The sequence below is a fragment of the Zonotrichia albicollis genome, chromosome 27, assembly GCF_047830755.1.
Source record: "Zonotrichia albicollis isolate bZonAlb1 chromosome 27, bZonAlb1.hap1, whole genome shotgun sequence".
Taxonomy (NCBI): domain Eukaryota; kingdom Metazoa; phylum Chordata; class Aves; order Passeriformes; family Passerellidae; genus Zonotrichia; species Zonotrichia albicollis.
In genome coordinates, this window is record NC_133845.1 from 1291415 (window position 1) to 1310559 (window position 19145).

At 47.8% G+C, this 19145-nt stretch overlaps 1 protein-coding gene across 7 annotated transcripts; it reads right to left on the bottom strand.

The window, feature by feature from the left end:
- Positions 1–505: 505 nt before the first annotated feature.
- On the bottom strand, positions 506–18943 carry TTC12 (tetratricopeptide repeat domain 12). 7 transcript variants are annotated; one of them, XM_074559497.1, is made up of 22 exons: positions 18167–18943; positions 14936–17972; positions 14240–14400; positions 13941–13971; positions 13388–13465; positions 12889–13010; positions 11990–12049; positions 11568–11639; positions 10760–10820; positions 9980–10168; positions 9236–9368; positions 8646–8734; positions 7576–7741; positions 6406–6498; positions 6166–6229; positions 5392–5541; positions 4815–4913; positions 4461–4529; positions 3707–3808; positions 3215–3314; positions 2092–2317; positions 509–1306 (listed from the first exon to the last, which is right to left on the bottom strand). In XM_074559497.1, the coding sequence occupies exons 2-22, from the start codon at positions 14997–14999 to the stop codon at positions 1231–1233; spliced, it is 2205 nt and encodes a 734-aa protein (XP_074415598.1). In that variant the 5' UTR covers positions 15000–17972; positions 18167–18943; the 3' UTR covers positions 509–1230. The 7 variants fall into 7 exon arrangements, with proteins under 7 accessions (XP_074415603.1, XP_074415598.1, XP_074415597.1 ...); XM_074559496.1 differs by having other exon boundaries at positions 18132–18943; XM_074559498.1 differs by lacking the exon at positions 18167–18943 and adding an exon at positions 18015–18140.
- Between the last annotated feature and the right edge of the window lie 202 nt (positions 18944–19145).

Consider the following 19145-nt stretch of genomic DNA (forward strand, 5'->3'; position numbering starts at 1 on the left):
ACAGTGAAACCAGCACAGAACTCAAACCTTTCTGAGAGCCCAGAGGCTTCCTGGGCACAATCACAGCTATATCTCCCTTTATTTAGCCATAAACCCCCAAATAACTGGAAACATTCCCTGCAGGCAGCAAGCAGCCCCCAGCAGGAATCAGTGCCAGGCACACAAACCTGCAGCCAGGCTGAGAGAGGATCCTGACACTGCCCTGCCTGTGTGAGGGCACTCAACACCTGAGCAGGGGCAGATAAGGGCCCTAATGACAGCTGGGAACAACAATATTCCCCATCATTCAACAACACTCTCCATTATTCAACAATATTCCCCATCATTCAACAACATTCTCCATTATTCAACAATATTCTCTATTAGTCAACAATATTTCCCATTATTTAACAACATTCTCCATTATTCAACAATATTCTCCGTTACTCGGCAATATTCCCCATTATTTAACAATATTCTCCATTATTTAACAACATTCTCCATTAGTCACCAATATTCCCCATTATTCAACAACATTCTCCATTAGTCAACAATATTCTATTATTCAACAATATTTCCCATTATTTAACAACATTCTCCATTATTCAACAATATTCTCCATTACTCGGCAATATTCCCCATTATTTAACAATATTCTCCATTATTGAGCAATATTCTCCATTATTGAACAATATTCTCGTTATTGAACAATATTTTCCCCACTGTCCAGGCTGTGCCAGGGGTCCAGCAGGAGCTCCCTGTGCCAGCCCAGTGTTTCTCACGAGGGGAAGCTGATCCAGCTGCTCTTTCTCTCTCTGGAAAAAGCCGCTGGATAATTTGGGGGGACAAAGGCTCCCCCCAGAACTGCCACCCCCAGGGCCAAGGAGGGGACCTGAAGAACCGTTTTATACTCAAACTGGGCTGGCCTGTGTTTATTCTGCACAGAAATGTCATAAATTCTTCTGTTTCCTGTGTTCAAAACCAACAAAAAAGCGCTACACTGTATTAATGGCCGTTTATTAAATTTATGCCAATTATTAAAGCAAAGGCAGCCTAATGCAAGGGGGTATTTTGGTTGGTAGCTGAGATAATAAATTAACTCCTTCCTGATTTTACTTCACTGGCTTCTGTAGGGCACCAAAACCACTCCAAAAAGCTACTGAAAAGCTGATATGCTTTGAATGAATTTTATTACAGCAAAGAAAACTCAGGAGCAGTGAATGGAGGGCACTGGGCAGGGCTCTGAGGAGCTCAGCTGCTCTGCACGTATTTCATGGAGGAGTTCAGGATGGCCAGGCCATTGAGCTTCCTCAGCTGGTGCATGTGCCTGCAGAGACAACAGGGGGACAGCTGGTGACAAAAAATCAAAGTTTCAAACTCTCACTGCTCTGCCTGAGCTTGCAGGGCTGCTTAGTGCTAGAAACAGTTCAGTATATTCAATATAAAATAGTCAACATTTTATATATTATATAAAATATCATTTATATGTTTTATATATTTATATAAATATAATTTGCTCAATATAAACAGAGTTTCTAAATAATAGTAATAGTAATAATAGTAATAGTAATAGTAATAGTAATAGTAATAGTAATAGTAATAGTAATACCGAGTTAATGCAGATACTCTTAATAGACTTTCTAGGTTATTATTGCCCTCAGAAAGGCACATAAATGACATTCTACAATCAGGTTAATTTCAGATTAACAAAACTAAGAAAAGAAAGAGTTTCCCTTCTATCTCTGCTGTTTCAGACGAATCTCAGTGCTGATATTTTCTCTACTGCTCATTTGGGATTTACAGATTTTAACGGATCTGTAGATCCCAAGTGAGCAGCATTCCTTCCAGCACAGGACAATGAATTCCCTGAGAGATGTGAGGACAGAACTGGCACCTCAGGAGCCTTAAAGGCATTTGGGGACAGATCACAGGACGGAATTCTGGCTGGAGGAAGGAATTAGAATGGAGTGTTTATAAAAAATAACCTAATAACTCTAGATTTGGCTTACCCTGGTTGCTTCCTCAGGGATAACAGAATAGGGAGATAAAAAATATAACAGAAATAACAGAGTAACAGAAAAGGGAAATAAAAAAAGGGGTTCTGGGGCTTACCTTGGCTCAGCCACACAGAGCCTGCCCAGGGCAATGGCCGAGTTCTGCTGCACGGAGCTCCTGGCAGCGTCACCCCCAGCGTGCCTGAGCAGCAGCTGCACCACCCCAGAGCCCAGCAGGGACGAGGCAGCCCCGGGCAGCAGCAGGCACTGGCTGAGGCAGAAAGCTGCATTGCCCACAGTCAGCTCATCCGCCGAGTGCAGCAGCCCCAGCAGCACCTGGAACCCTGCAAGGGGGAAATCTGGGTGGGAAATCTGGGTTAGACACAGCCAGAGCTGCACCTGGAACCCTGCAAGGGTGGGAAATCTGGGTTAGACACAGCCCCAGCAGCACCTGAACCCTGCAAGGGGGAAATCTCTGTCAGACACAGCCAGAGCTGAACCTGGAACCCTGCAAGGGGGAAATCTGGGTTAGACACAGCCAGAGCTGCACCTGGAACCCTGCAGGATGGAAATCTGGGTCAGACACAGCCAGAGCTGCTCCAGATGTGACTCCGGTGCTGTTTCCCTGGAAAAGCTGGGGAACAACAGGATTTCCTGGCAATTTCAGCAGCCAGGAGCTGCCTCAGCTCCTCTTTCCCAGAGGTCTCTCTCACAGAGAGCTGAAGGTGCCACATTACAGAATCACAGAATCACAGAATCACAGAATGATGAGGTTGGGACAGACCGCTAAGATCATAAAATCCAACCTATGCCCTAACACTTCAACTGGACCATAGCACCAAATGTCATGTCCAGTGTTTTTTAAATACATCCAGAGATGGTGGATGATTCCACCACCTCCCTGGGAAGAGCATCCCAGTACTTTATTATTAACTGCCTTAAAGCAGAGATGCTGTTGTGGAGAGAACAGCTGGGAAAAGGAACATTAAAAAGGCTTCCTGTGCTTTGAGAGCTACCAAAGCTCAGCTGGGAGCTGCCCCTAAGGATGGCAGAGCTTGGGCTCTGACACCTGAGAGCAGCAGCAACATCTCAGACCAGAATCCTGAGATTCAGGATCACTGAACATGGGCTGGATAAACCCAGCCATGAGAGGGACAAACAGCCCCAAGCCCTGGAAATCAGGGGTTATGTTAATAGGATAATAGGGGTTCTATTAATAGGAAATCACAAGTTTCACTTACTTTTGTCCCCCTTCAGCAGCTCTTCCTGAGCTCTCCTGCTGCTCTTGGTGCAGACAGAAAGGGTCTTTATGGCATAGCTGGATGTGAGCTGTCCCCCAGCCTGAGGGGGCAAACACAGTGAGAAAATTAAAGAAGAGTTAGATTTAAGAATTTTTAAAAATTTAAGAAGAAAGGAAAAAATAAATGAAAAAAATTAAAGGATAATTAGAATTAAGAACTAAAAAAAAATTAGGAACAATTAAAGAAAAAATTAAAATAAAAATTAAAAAAAAGCCCTCTGAGATGTGGCTCATTCCTTTCACCTTCCCCCCCAGGAAAACATTAAAGAAGAATTAGAATTAAGAATTTTTAAAAAATTAAAATGAAGCCTGGGAGCACTGTGACAATGGTCAAGGATGCAGACACAGCCTCCAGAAAAAGGAAGATAAAGCCAGGGGGAGGTAGATTTGCTCAGGGGACACTGCAGGCAGGAATAGAGGAACTTGGATTTACTTTCAAGAATTTGAGCATTTTCTTCACCACTCCTGCTCTCACCACCTCCTGCACCGCTGAGGGAGACGCAGGCAGGACACGGCTCAGCACTCCTGTGGCTCTCTAAACCAGGGGGAAAGAGAAGCAAAACCAGACTGTTATTGCTCCAGGCAGCTTAATTGGTTTGTTCCTGCATGGTAAACTGAAATAATTAAGTGCTGGAAGGAGAAATTCACAGGAATTAAGGAAATCCCAGAACTGCAGAAGCTAACAAAGAACATCTTTAGGATGTGGTGTTTTTGGAAACTGAGCACAGCAGAGCTTCAGCACAGGCAGAGAGGAACCCAGACTGGGTGCTCATTCAATAAAAAATAAAAATACAAAGTCCTGGCAGAGAGCAGAGGCACTGAGAGAGGTGGAACAGCCCCGAAGAGACTCAGAGCCCCCATCTGCCCCTGCTGCAGGAGCTGCTCCCACCCCATCCCAGCTGCAAAGGGAGCAGCTGAACACCCAAACTGCTCTGCCTGCTTTGCTGCTCCACTCACTTTTAACGGTTCCACACTGAAGTGGTTTTTTAAGAGCCTCTATTAAGCAGATTTCAAGGGAATCTTAAAAACCTCTTGCGTCAAACCATATAAAAATGAATATAAAAGTGGTCTATTATTTCTTTATTGCTCTTGGGAGTGTTTTAGGATTCAAAGCCTCCTGCACAGGGCAGAAGTTGGCTCTGAGGAGCTCAGGAGAGCCCCAAACTCAGCTTTTGTGGGTGACTTACTGTGACAATCCTTCCGTCCTGGTGGCTGAGCAGAGCCAGGCACCTGCCACTGATGGGCACAGCAAAGTCCTGGGAAACACAGGGGAAAATCAGAGGGAAAATGGGGAAAACTCAGGGGAAAAATGGGGAAAACTCAGGGGAAACAACAGAGGGAAAAATACACAGGGAAAATGCATGGAAAGATAATCTGTGCACTTTACACTGGTTTTTTCTCATGGCTGTTTATACATTGGAGGTGGTGGCAGAAGAGAAAATCCCTTTTTCACTTCTCAGCCTACTTAAATTATCACCCACCCTTAAAAACAACCTGCAACACAGTAATTTATTTTATTTTAATTCCCAGATGTTTCTTACCTGGATGGTGCCATTGGATTCCAGCAGCAGGTTCATCATCAGCCCCAGCAGCGCAAACACACAGTGCTGGTACCCAGGGCTGGCATCGGGGCACCCGGCCTGGCACAGAGCAGCAAAATCAGCGCCCAGGGCAGGCCAGGGCAGGACAAGAGCTGGGACAGGGGGAGCAGAGCTGAGGGCACCCCGTGACACCAACCCACAGGTGGCACCCAAAGCTGCACCCCCAGACCTGGGGTGTTTGGGGTGTCACAAAGATCCCTCAACCTTCAGGGTCTGGGGACTGTGCTCACAGCACAGCCTCACCTGGGAGGTGTTACAATCCTGGAATTTGAAACTTTCTGTGCTGAAGAATTTTAATTTAGAATTTGAAACTCTCTGTGTTGGAGAGCACAGAGCCACAAGGAAATCCTTTATCTGACCTGAGGCTGTAGACAAAGCTCCCAGCAGGACGGGACCATGTGAAGGGGCACAGCTGAGGGGGGCAGCTCTGAGACCCCCCCAAACCCCCTTTAGAGGGCTGGGAGGGGAGCAGACAGACAGACAGACAGACAGAGGGAGGGCTGGGGATTTCCCTTACCAGCAGCTCCAGGCCGGCCTGCCAGCACTCCCTGCTCTGAGCCAGCTGTGCCCGCAGCCCAACATCTGCACAGAGCCTGCCCAGCACAGCCAGGGCACGGGCCAGGGCTGCCCAGGGCACCTGCCTGGCACTCACCTGCCTGGCACACACCTGTGAACACAGCAAGGCAAGGGAAATCAGCACAAACCAGCAAACAGCACATCTGGGTGTGTGTGCCACCCCCCTGGCACTCCAGGGCTGCCCAGGGCACCTGCCTGGCACACACCTGCCTGGCACTCACCTGTGAACACAGCAATTCAGGAATCACAGCAATTACAGGAGAATCAACAACAACAACAAATCAATCAACAAACCAGCAAACAGCACATCTGGGTGTGTGCCACCCCTCTGGCAACTCCAGGAGGTCTCTGACAAACCCCAGCTGCCCAAAGTTTGCAGGTTTCCGTTATTTTCACTTTATCTTCAAGGCAAAATCAACACAAACCACCAGCAAACAGCACTGTGTGTGTGTGTGTGCCACCCCTGTGGCACTCCAGGCGCTCTCTGATAAACCCCAGCTTCCCAAAGTTTGCAGATTTCCCTCATTTTCATTTTATCTTCAAGGCAGGATCAGCCCCAAACAGCACATCTGTGTGTGTGCCACCCTCCTGGCACTCCAGGCGCTCTCTGATAAACCCCAGCTGCCCAAGGTGTTACAGTCCCATTTTCTGGAAAATTCCCTTTGCCCAGGATACACAAAAATAAACTGGAAATCCAAAACCAGCTCTTCCCTACCAGCAGCTGGGTGAATAAAGGTGAAACAGCCGTGGAGAACGTGGCCCGACACTGGGCTTGGAACCTGTTGGGGGATAAAAAAACCAAAGTTTTAGTCAAAAAACACAGCTAAAAGCAAGACAAGAGCAATGGAAACCTCAGTAGCTCACAGCAGAGGTGGCCAACAGGCTGTCCCTGGCTCATTTCACACAGCTCACAGCACAGCTTCAGAGAAACGAATGAGGAATTGAAATAAATTACCTTTCCTCCCCACTTAAGTCAGACAGGATGTTCATGGCACTCTCAGCCCTTGCATCAGTGCACTTGACAAATGCCATCAAAATCTGCAGCCATCTGGTGTTAAAACAGTGTAAAAAAACAAGCAAAAATTGGTGTCAGCCTTGGTTTAATCATTAAAGATCAAAATTGTATTTTTTTAGGTTGTTGGTATTTGAAGCCACAGTTAAATCTGCCTTCTTTGAGCACCCTCTGAGATATGGCTCATTCCTTTCACTTTCCCCCCCAGGAAAATGGAGAATAACCATCCATTATTAGTCCAAAGGAGTAAATGGACATTTCTCAGAAGGAGGAAGCAGCAGGACAAGGGACAAAGGCAATGGGGTTTCCTCCCCACCCACTGAGCCATGGCAACACTAAATAACCCCAAATCCCAATTTTTAAATGAGGAGAGACTCTGAGCTGCAATCCAGGAGATTTTTCAGGCACAGGGTGAGCTCTGCCTGAGTGCTACAGGGGTTTGGAGGAGGGGACTCCAAATTACAGGAATTCATTTAAATCCTTTATTTCAGCCATCAGAACATCCAACTCCCACTTCTGCCAGGCCGTCCAGCAGAAGCCTCAGTGCCACTGTGTCCCCTCAGGAATTCACGGAATCACAGAATGACCAGGTTGGGAGAGACCTCAAAGAGCATCAAGTCCAACTCAGCCCCAACAAAACCTCACTGAAACCCTGGCACCCAGTGCCACATCCAGGCTTTGTTAAACACATCAGGGATGGTGACTCCACCATTCCCAGTTCCTGGGCATTCCCAAAATTCCCTGAAATTCACAGAAGTCACAGAATTCAGAGAATTCACAGAATGACCGGGTTGGAAGAGACCTTCAAGACCATCAAGTCCAACCCATGCCTAGCACCTCACTTAAATCCTGGCATCCACCGCCACATGCAGCCTTGTTTGAAACACATCAGGGATGGTGACTCCACCACCTCCCTGGGCAGAACATTCCAGAACTTTATCACCTTTCTGTAAAACACTTTTCCCTGATATCCAGCCTGTATTTCCCTTGGCACAGCTAAGGCTGTGTCAGTGCCTGCAGACAGAGCCCAACCTTTGAGGAGCTGCACAGTGCTGAGGGCACCCCGAGTCCCCTTCCCCTGAGCCCTGCCAGGACCTTTCCCTGCTGTCTCACCTGCTCAGGTCCAGCCTGCCCAGCAGCCTGCGGCCCCCCTCGTGCTCGGAGTAGAGGGAGATCAGTGCCAGGGCCTCCCTCTGGATCTGGGCAGTGCCACGGGACAGCAGCTCTGGCAGCTGGGCACCCACCTCGGGCTGCGCCAGCAGCACACGCTGATTTTCCTCTGGAAAGGGACAGAAAATCTCACTGTGTCACTCATTTATTTTATTTTTTTTTCAGCATGAATATTTTATTCTAACAGCTGAACTCCACAAGTCAGTACAATATTCTGCATTTCCACTTTACTGTCGCAGACATCTTTTAATGTAAAATCCTTCCCTTAGGATTTTTTCTTCCTGAGAAGCTGAGAGGCCTCAGGAACAAAATGTAAGCAATGGTTATCTGCCGCTGTGGAATGCAACAGTAGATTTCTAGATTAGCCCATCTTAGATGTTTATAATTAATGGCCAATCAAGGCCCAGCTGTCTCCGAGACAGCTGCCTTTTGTTATCACTCTTTCTTTCCTATTCTATTCTTAGCCAGCCTTCTGAGAACCTTTTCTTCTATTCTTTTAGTGTAGTTTTAATGTAATATATATCATTAAATAATAAATCAAGCCTTCTGAAACATGGAGTCAGATCTACGTCCTTCCCTCATCCTAATCCCCCTGTGGCCACCGTCACACTTTACCACCCACCCCAGCCCATTTCTCACCCTAAAAACAGAGGCAGGTACCTGCCCAAGCTCTATTGATTGATAATTCTAAATAAATTCAGCCTTCTCTCCTGTAAAACTCTGCTTTTTGCAGGTGTAACTGCTTAAAACAGAGAAAACTGTGCAAGGGGTATTATCTCAGGAGCAGCAAAAATCACAGGGGATTTACTTCCCACCCCTTGTGTGGACTGGAAATGCTCAGAGAGTGGAAATTCCATCCTGCACCCAACACCTCCTCTGACCTGCAAAATTTGGGTTCCAACCATGCCTGGATGGATGCAGGTGCTGTGGGAGAGGGGTGGCCATGCCCAGCCCAGAAATGCCAAATGAATCCCTCATTAATTAACAGGGATCAGGGGGTGCCAGGGCTTTACCATTGCCAGCACAGGCAGCTTGCCACAGGAGCAGGAGGGAAACACAGAGCTCCTCCTCAGCAGGGCTTTTGCTCTCTGCACAGAAGGCCCTGGATGAGAAAAGTCAGCTTTGAACAGAGCAAAGGGTGGCTCAAACTGTGGGAAATATCCAGGGAATGGGAATTTGTACATGCTGCACCCCTCAGGTCTGTCTGCAGCCACCACCTAAAATATAGATGGACTAAAAAACCCAAAATGTGGAACATAAAAAGTGCCAGGGGATCCTGGTGCCCAAGCCCAGCTCCAGGGGCTGCAGCCAGAGCCTTCAGCTGCTCTTTCCCACTCAGACTTTGCTGCAGAGCTGCTCTCAGCACCAGGGATAGGATAACTGCCCAGACACACAGACACAAACAGCAGCCCAGGGATTCTCCTCCCTCATCTGAGGCAGCCCTGTCTGTGCCACGCTCAGGTACAAGTGCCTCCATTCACCTCCTGAAATCTGGCATCCCACCCTCCTCTGATCAGCCCATCTGCACCCCAAGGGCTGATTCTGTTTCTTGAAAACAATATTGCATTTCCCGGGGCTGGGGTGGCCCTGGGAGAGCTCTCACCCTCTGACAGCCTCGCTGCTCAGGATACTGAAGCCATTGTTCGTCCTGAAGAACGTCTGCCCAGAGCCTGCAAGAGCACAGACAAGCTCAGCTGGGCCACAGCCAGGCAGGCTCCTGCTCTTCCTGGGCAGCGCTAAAAGAAAAGGTCACTGCAGGAGCAGCTCTGGGGAAAAACATCCTGGGGAATGGGGGAAAATTCCAGAAGGAGCGAAGGAGGAGTGGTTCTGAAGGTGAAAATTGATCTGGTTCGTGCCTGGCGCTTTTGGGGTCAAGTGAAAGAATTATTATATTATATTATATTATATTATATTATATTATATTATATTATATTATATTATATTATATCGTATCGTATTATATCATATATTGTATTATATTAATTATATTATTCAGGAAGGCTGAAACACAAAATTGGCTTTGTAACTCAATGAGCTTTAACAGAGAATTACGAATATTTACAAACAAATATTTACAAATATTTGCAAATATTTACAAATATTTATGAATTACAAATATTTATAAACAAATGAGACCCCAGTCCCCAAGGACTCCCAGCAGCTCAGCTACAGCACCAGTCTGATGCTAAAAAATGCCGTGAACACCCCCTGGCCACTCTGAAATACCCACAGTGCCAGTTTTGTGTTTGAAATCCAGGAACAGTTACTGGCATCCTTTAAAAGCTGCTGCCCTGCCCTCCTCCCAGGATTAACAATTAACAAAATGAACATTTTTCAGCAAACTCACCGGTGCTGACAGCTGCTGCCAGCAGGCTGATGGCCCCTGTGTAGTAGGGCAGGTCGTGGCCAGGGCTGCTGATCCTCTGCAGCAGCTCCTGGATGGACAGAGCAGCCACACTCCCGGCCTGGAGCTCGCTCTGGGCCCTCTGCTCCTCCCTCAGCCTCTGCTCCTCCAGCCTGGCCTGCTCCATGCACTCTGCCAGGGTCATTCATATCATATCACATTATATTACATTCTATCATATTATAAATTAAATATTGTATAATTACATACAATATGTATCTCTATACAGAAATATATATAGTATATATTATATATAATTATACATTATATAATATATAATGATATAGTGTTATATTATATTACATTACATTACATTACCTTATATTACATTACCTAATATTACATTACATTACATTATATTACATTACATTACATTATATTACATTACATTACAATGATATACTAAAACTCTACTAAAGAAAAAGAAAGGAGACATCAGAAAGCCAGAAAGGCATGCTAATAGAAACCCATGACTGACCAGAGAGTCTGACACAGCTGGACTGGGATTGGTAATTAATTAAAAACAATTCAAATGTTTTGTAAAAAAATCACATTCCAGAGGAGCAAAACAGGGAGAAGCTGAAGCTTCTCAGGAGAAGAAATGCTGGCCAATGGATTTTTTATAAAATATCACAGTGGCAGGAGGTCACAGGGAAACCAAGTGTGCAGGGAAACTCTGCTCCCTCTTCAGCAGAAAACAAGGGTGAAAAGAATATTTCTCACCTTTAAAGAGGTTTTCCTTCTGGGGATCAATCTGCAGCATCTTCTCATAGCACTGCCTGCACTGCAGGGAGAAAAAAGGGCTCAGTTCCAGCTGGAAACAGGAATCAATGATATCCCAATCACACCCCAAAGGAATCAATGATATCAATGATATCCCAGTCACACCCCAAAGGAATCAGTGATATCCCAATCACATCCCAAAGGAATCAGTGATATCAATGATATCCCAGTCACATCTCAAAGGAATCAGTGATATCAATGATATCCCAGTCACACCCCAAAGGAATCAGTGATATCAATGATATCCCAATCACATCCCAAAGGAATCAGTGATATCAATGATATCCCAATCACATCCCAAAGGAATCAGTGATATCAATGTTATCCCAATCACACCAAAAAGGAATCAGTGATATCAATGATATCCCAGTCACATCCCAAAGGGATCAATGATATCAATGATATCCCAGTCACACCCCAAAGGAATCAATGATATCCCAGTCACATCCCAAAGGAATCAATGACATCAATGATATCCCAGTCACATCCCAAATGTTTCTGGGGCCACAGTCCTTCATAAATGTGAAAAATAACATTTATGGGGACACAGATGTCAAAACTCTCAAAAAAGTCAGATATTCTCAGTCCCTACATCTGCCTGCTGTTGCAAACTCAAAGGGAATTTTCCAGTAAATCCCAAGGAGGAAAAAAATCAGAGTTCCAGCAGAAAACAGAAGCTGAGGATGAAACTCTCCCTCTCACCCCCCAAAGCAGAACAAAATGTGCCCCCAAAATTCACCCAGCTCACCTCAGAGAAATGCTGCAGGGCCAGGTGAGCCTTCCCCATGAGGAAATAGGCTTTAAGGCAGTTCTTATTGCACTGGGGTAAACCAGAAATCATTATGAGTTATGTCTTTAGAACATTTCAGCCTTTTCAGTATTTTTCCCAGCACTCTGATTAATTATTGTTTATTAATTATTAAAATTCTGATTATTATTAGAGCTGCCCAAAGCAAAGATTAGGGTGTTTATACTGTTTATTAGTGGTGGCTAATGTTTTTATGCTGAATTATTGCCCCCAGGGACCCAAAAAACACAGGCTTGAGGTGAGGGTGGAAAGCAGGGTTTCCAAAAGGTGAATATTTTCCTGTTCATTTGAGTCAAAAATATAGATTTCTGTAAATAATGCTGATTTTGGGGGTCTTTTCCCCTTGGCAATTGTGGAATTACCTTTAATGCCCACTCACAGTCACTGATGGCTTTCTCATACTCATGGAGCTTCAGGTAGGCCTGAAATAAATAAAAAAAAGTCCAGGCAGAAGAATTGGAATCCTTCAAACAATTTCCGCTCGCTGTTGCACAAACACTGGCTGATTAAAAAGAATAAAATGAGGCTGCTGATTGGCCTGGCCATTGATTTTGCAGGGTAATTTCCATTCTTAACTTGTCTGCCATCTCCCTGGATGTTCTAATTTAGAATCAATTGAATAGAATTCTAAATGACACACAAACACACGGAGTGTGCAAGGCAAACAGAGACTGCAGAGCAAATATTTCACTCTGCAGTTATCGAAGGGATTCCTGGAAAAGCATTATTAATATAATATAATATAATATAATATAATATAATATAATATAATATAATATAATATAATATAATATAATATAATATAATATAATATAATATATATTAAATATATCTAATGTATCTAATATCTATAATATATAGTATACAATATAGAATATAGAATACATAATATACAATATACAATACATTATATATTATATAATATATATAATATATTATATATAATATATTATATATTATATTATATTATATATTATATATTATATATTATACATAGTATATAGTATAATATCAATATATAATGTTATTATATTATATATAATATAAATAATATTTACTGTATTTTATTTTATTTGTTATTAATAATAAAAAAAGCAGAGTATTTGACTCAAACTGGGAATTGAGATTATTTTCCCCACCTGCTCTGCAGGAGCAGGGTCTCACCACCTCCAAGGGATGTGACAGAGCAATATTTTGGGTTTTTTACCCTGGCACAGCCCCACAAAACCCAGCCACACGTGGCTCCTGCCCTGGCACTGACCTGGGCCCTGTTAGTGTAGAGCTCCTGCTTGTCCCTCAGCTTCTCCAGTCCCTCCGAGTACCTCTGGATGGCCAGGGCAAAGTCTCCTGCCCTGAAGGCTTCATTGCCCTGCTCCTTCAGGGCTGACAGCAGCACAGTGCATTGAGAACAGCAACAATCCCCAGCAATATTTCATTTATTTCATCCCCCAGTGGGACTGAGCAGGCAGAGCCAGGCTCTCCTGCTGGGACAGCCCCAGGGTTCCAGCCCAGCCATTATTTCCATTATTATTTACATTGTTTCCATTATTATTTCCATTATTTCCATTATTTCTCTACAACCATTCCCCTTCCAGAGGGAAATGGAGCGTTCCCCTCTCCTCCCTCCATCCCAAAGCAGCTCCACCACCCGGTGCCGTGCAGAGCACCAGGAGCAGCAGCTCTGAGGAGCCCTGGGACAGGCCCGGCTGTGCCTCCCCCAGCCCCTGGCAGGCATTTCTGGGGCTGCTCTCAGCACTCACCGTTTGCCAGCTTCTCATTCCTCCTCCTCCTCCGGGCTCGCTCCTTGGCATCCTTCTCCAAAGCTGCCAGGAAGCCATCTTCCGAACAGCAGGGTTGGTGGCATTTTAGAGGGGGAAAAAAAAGAGCAAACTTCATTAAAACAGCGTAAAAACAATAATTCCCAGGGTGCTTGTGAGTCATTTCTTAATAAAAGCCAACACCAAGGGGCCGTTTCAGCAATTAAAGTGGAAGTGGCTGACGAGCTGTCACACGAGGATGATGCCAGCCCTGAGGAGCTGCACACCTGCCTTGCTCCTCCCCGGGGCCAAACAAACAGGTTCGCTTCGAAATTCACAATAAAAAGTGTAAAGAGATGAGGAGCCAGAAGAGAACAAGGCTCCCACCTGTGGAAAACACAGCCACAGTGCTGAGACCTTGAGTGTGCTCCTGGAGCTGACTGAATTTTGGCTACAGACACCAGGAAAAGGGCTGGAATCAGCTCTTGCATGAGCTCCATCCCTGCTAGAGCTGGTTTTGGAGCTTGGTTTTATTTAGAGAGGAGCAGTGTCCTACCTGCATCTGCTGCCTGCACCCTCGGCGTGCCCTGGAAGAACAGAAACAGAAATTAAATGGTTTGGGAAAAGCCACAAATGGTTTGGGAAAGCCACAAATGGTTTGGGAAAAGCCACAGCAGCATCAGGAATGTCTGGTGCACCTGAAATCCCCAGCCTGACACACAGCAGGAGCACCAATTTGATATTTAATCAAAAAATGGTAAAGATTTAATAAATCCTGGCATTTCTGGGAAGTTCCCATCTGTGTGTTTAACCTGGAGTGAGCCCAGCTTTCATTTCAGAGGGAAAAGCCCTTACAGAAGGGTTGATGAGCGTTCTGTTCACCGTGGTCCTGCACTCCTCCTCCTCCTCCTCCTCCTCCCTGCCGGCCCCTTGCTCTCGGAGCCTTCTCTCTGTCTCAGCGATGGCTTTTTCCTGCACTGCCGAGTCCGGGGACTTCAGCCCTTGCAGCAAATTGGCTAAAAAATCACAGAAAAGCCCCAAATAAAATATAAATACACACAGGACTTCAAACGTGGAAGGACCAGGAGTTCAGGTGGCTTTGAAGGCAGTGCTGGCCAGAACAGCTTTTACCATAAACCCACAGAGTCCCTGAGTGATTTGGGGTGGAAAAGACCCTAAAACCCACCCAGTCCCATGGGCAGGGGCCTCTCCCACAGACCGGGACGCTCCAGCGTGGCCTTGGGCACTCTGAATAAACAAAAACTTTCCCAGGACGGATTTTGTGTCACTTTCAGGACAGAACCTGCAGTTTCTGTCACCATTACCGAAATCCACAGGAGCAAGCGGCTCTCAGCATCCCGAATAAAGGCGGGAGCCGCTCCGAGCCTCGGGCAAACACCGAACAAACCGAACCGACCGGGGCACAGCGGGATTTGCCCCTTTCCCACCGATGTTCTGCCTTCCTTGGCCCCGCTCCTCCCCTTCCCTGGCTGTCCCCTCGCTGTCCCCTCGCTGTCCCCGCGCTGTCCCCGCGCCCCTCCGGTCACTCACTGACATCGTCCACGCGGCGCAGGAAGCGCTGGAAATCCTCCTCGGTGTCCTTGTCACGCAGCATGGCCGGGGGACACCGGGGGGACAGAGAGGGGACACGGAAGGGACACAGACGGGACAAGAGGGGTAACCGAGGGGACACAGAGAGGACACAATGAGACACAGATGGGACACAGAGAGGACACAATGAGACACAGATGGGACACAGAGAGGACACCGAGGGGACACAGAAGGGACACGGAGAGGACAGAAAGGGGACACCGGAGGACACCGAGGGGCAGCGGGAGCCGCCGGGGCCGGGCTCGAACCCGCGGCGCCGTTGCCAGGGGAACGCGCCCGACGCGGCACCCGCGGGTGGGCGTGGCGATGCAAACGAGGGGCGGAGTTATGCAAATAGAAATCTGAGATGTTATTCAAATTAATGGGCGTGGTTATGTAAATGAGCCTGTAATTTGGCGGGAAAGCGGCAGGTCCCGGCCCAAGCCCCTGCCCATGGTTCAACCTTTCCATGGAGGAATTCCTGCCCATGCTCAGCCTGAAGCTCGTCCCGGTTTTTATGCCAGACTGGGATTATTTCCATGTTGCGATCTCCTGAAAGGCTTCCCGGCTCTCTGCGAGGCGGCGGCGATGGAAGGGATCGGCCACGGCAGGGAGCCCGAGCACCGCGGAGCTGCGATGCCCGGGACGGCCATTCCCGGTATATTCCCGGTACAGGCTTATCCCGGGATGGCCATTCCCGGTACAGGGACAGGGACAGCTCAACCTGAGGCTGCTGCGGCTCCGGGAGCCTCCAGCCCAGCCGCATCCACTGCCCCGTTCCCCCCATCCATCCTCATCAGCTGGAGACGGAATCCTGAGTGCCAGAGAGCTGCTGAGCTCCGCAGGCAGCCAGAGACCCCCATCCCTTCCACCCCTTGGCTGCAGGAACAGCCAGGATACCCATTTTCCTTACAGGAACACCCAGATTACCTCTTTTCCTGATAGGAACAGCCAGAATATCCCTTTTCCTTGTAGGAACAGCCAGAATACCCATTTTCCTTGTAGGAACAGCCACCATGTCCCTTTTCCTTGTAGGAAAACCCAGGATATCCCTTTCCCTTGTAGGAACAGCCAGCATATCCCTTTTCCCCCTCATGCCCCAAACCCAAACAGTTCCCATCCCTCCCCTCACTGCCATCAGCTCTGCCCACACCACCCTCCATCCCAAAATGATTTTTCCCCTCTAATGAAGCTGTTCCCAGCCCAGTGCCCAGTTAAAAACAGCCACGAGGCCACAGCTGGGGCAGTGGGATGCTAGGGAATTTGGGGTTTGTTATCCCACAAAACCTGGGAATAACACACAGGGCAGCAAATGTGAACAGGGAGAGGCACCTTTAGCCTCTGAATACTTCAAAACGCCCTTAAAATGATGCTCTGAAGCTCATGCACGATATTCAGATACTGGTATCTGATAAAAGGCCAGGTAATGGTGATTTCTAGAAGGGATGAGAGAAAGAGGCAGCACAAAAATCTCCCTCCAGTCCCACAGAAGGGATGAGAGCTCACACTTACCCCAAATTCAGCCCGGGGGAAAAGGAGCCACACTCAGCCAAGGTGACACTGCCAGCCAGGTGCCATGGCCTTAACAGAGGGAGAGACGAGGGAAAATTAAAATTAAATGGAAATTAAAAGGTCTGAGGGTTGAGAAAACGGCAGAAGAAACACAAAGATCTAAGAAAGGATCTGTCAGTGGTTTTGCCACTGAGCACAGCCCCAGCTCCAGGAGCAGGAAAATGCCTTTTCATTTCTCGGGGAGGAGAGGGAGGAGCCCCTGAGCTCCCGCAGGCCCAAAGGGGGCAGAGGGAGCCAGGAAAGGCAGGGAGGGCACAGCTCCCACAGGGACCGGGGCATTGAGGGGCTCTGAACCCAGAAAGGGAAACCCCAAACCCCCCTCCAACCCCACCCGGGGAATTGGCGCTTCCCCACTTGGAAGAATTGGTGTTTTTTACATCAAATGGTTGGGGAGGGACTTAAAAAGCTCCTTTTCAGCTGAATGGGAACTTCTGTGTGAGAATCAACTCTGGTTTGCCCAAATTAGTGAAGGTGAGACAACCCTCCCCTCCCCATAAACCCCAGAATTAAAGCAATTAAAGTTGGGCATTTGGGCAATTTTTATCTTGAATTTAGAAAAAAGATCAAGACTTTAAAATGAATTAATTGAATGAATTAATTACATTCAAACCCCTTTAAGTTCAGGCACCCAATTCAGGCTGGGCAGAGGTCACCTCTCACGCCCAGCACTCAATCACCCTTTCCACAGCCAGGCAACACAAAAGTGCCTTTTTGGGGGGGAAAAATCTTCCCAGTAGCTGTGAAACTGCATTTCTGTGTTTGCTATCTCCAGGAAAGAAGTAAATAAATGTGGAGGGACAGAGAAATAAACTTGCAATTGGTTTTGGTGGACTCAGGTGGGACGAGGAGCAGGACCAAAGAAGGGCAGACTGCAGGCATCAGCTTTTTTTTTTTTTTTTTTTTTTTTTTTTTTTTTTTTTGTAGTTTTTATTTGAACACAGTATTCTGACAGAATGCAAAGTCAAAATCCTCAGTTAGTATCAGTATTTACACCAGTGAGAATGGGGATAAAGGTGGAGTCGATGTTTCACTCGGTAAAAAGATTTTTTGTTTTTTTCTTTTTTTAACAAGATAGAAGGCCCCCAAAAGTAGGGAATGCTGGGGAAGGATGGCCATGGAGGGGCTGAGAACAACTATCAAAACAGCCTGGTGGTGAAGGACGTGGGGTTCGAAGGCTCCATAGAAAAGTGTGAAAAGAAAACGCCACTCGGGAAGCTGACGGGCGGGATGCACTATTGTCACCTGTACGAATGGTGCAGCACGAGAGAGATGGGACAGCTCCTGTGACACTGGGGACAGCCAGGGGGCAGGGCCACCAACCCCGGGATGGGCATACCGAGGTGCCACAGCAGTGCCACCAACCCTGGAGCAGCCATGACAGTGCCACCAACCCTGGGATGGACATTTGGAACCACAGCAGTGCCACCTACCCCAGGATGGGCATATGGAGCTGCCATAGCAGTGCCACCAACCCCGGGGATGGAGCAGCTATGGCAGTGCCACCACCCCAGGGATGGACATTTGGAACCATAGCAGTGCCACCAACCCCAAGGATGGACATCTGGAGCTGCCACAGCAATGCCACCAACCCCGGGGATGGAGCAGCCATGGCAGTGCCACCAACCCTGGAGCAGCCATAGCAGTGCCACCACCCCAGGGATGGACATTTGGAACCACAGCAGTGCCACCAACCCTGGCAGTGGGGAGGGGTCACTGAAGGAGCTGCTCGCTCCATCCACCCCAAACCGGAGCTTTGGGATGGAGGGGACATTAAAGCCCAGCCAGTGCCACCCCCAGGCTGTCACCAGGTGCAGGGCAGGGCTCTGAGCTGTCCCCTTTTGGGACAAACGCCAACCCAGGTGGGGCAGCTCCCCCCGTGCCCACCTGGCAGGGGCTGCTGGAGGTTCCTGGGCAGGTTTGGGGGGTGGTTCCTACCAAAGCTGCTCAGCCCTGGGGTTACAGCACACACAGGTGACAAAAGCAGCCAGAACTGGGCACAGAAAGGGACAAACCCACGGGGATGGAGGCACTGCTGCTGCCCAGCTGGGTTATGGACTCGCTTCTTTGGGGAACAGAAAGGAATCCTGGGGGTCAGGGACACTGCTGTGGGGTGTCACTGGGCTGGCCTTGGGGACGAGGCTCCATCCTGCCCAAAATCTGCCACAGCTGCACCCCCTGAGCCCTCCCTGGGGTCCCAGGAGCTGAGCAAAACAAAACCAAAAACCCCACAGTGAGCACAGGACAGAGCACTGATCCTCACAGCTGGAATGGATCACCACAGCTGGAATGGATCCTCACAGCTGGAATGGATCCCCACAGCTGGAACGGGTCCCCACAGCTGGAACGGATCCCCACAGCTGGAACGGATCCCCACAGCTGGAATGGATCCTCACAGCTGGAACAGATCCCCACAGCTGGAATGGATCCTCACAGCTGGAATGGATCCCCACAGCTGGAATGGATCCCCACAGCTGGAACGGATCCTCACAGCTGGAATGGATCCCCACAGCTGGAATGGATCCCCACAGCTGGAACGGATCCCCACAGCTGGAATGGGTCCCCACAGCTGGAATGGATCCTCACAGCTGGAATGGATCCC

What these genes read in the sequence shown, in the direction of transcription:
- TTC12 (XM_074559497.1), bottom strand. Translation starts at nt 14,999, where the DNA reads ATGCTGCGTGACAAGGACACCGAGGAGGATTTCCAGCGCTTCCTGCGC. An exon ending in TCTACACTAACAGGGCCCAG is followed by an intron (nt 12,050 to 12,888) that starts GTCAGTGCCAGG and finishes TATTTATTTCAG; the next exon opens with GCCTACCTGAAGCTCCATGA. An exon ending in GACTTAAGTGGGGAGGAAAG is followed by an intron (nt 6,230 to 6,405) that starts GTAATTTATTTC and finishes ATCCCCCAACAG; the next exon opens with GTTCCAAGCCCAGTGTCGGG.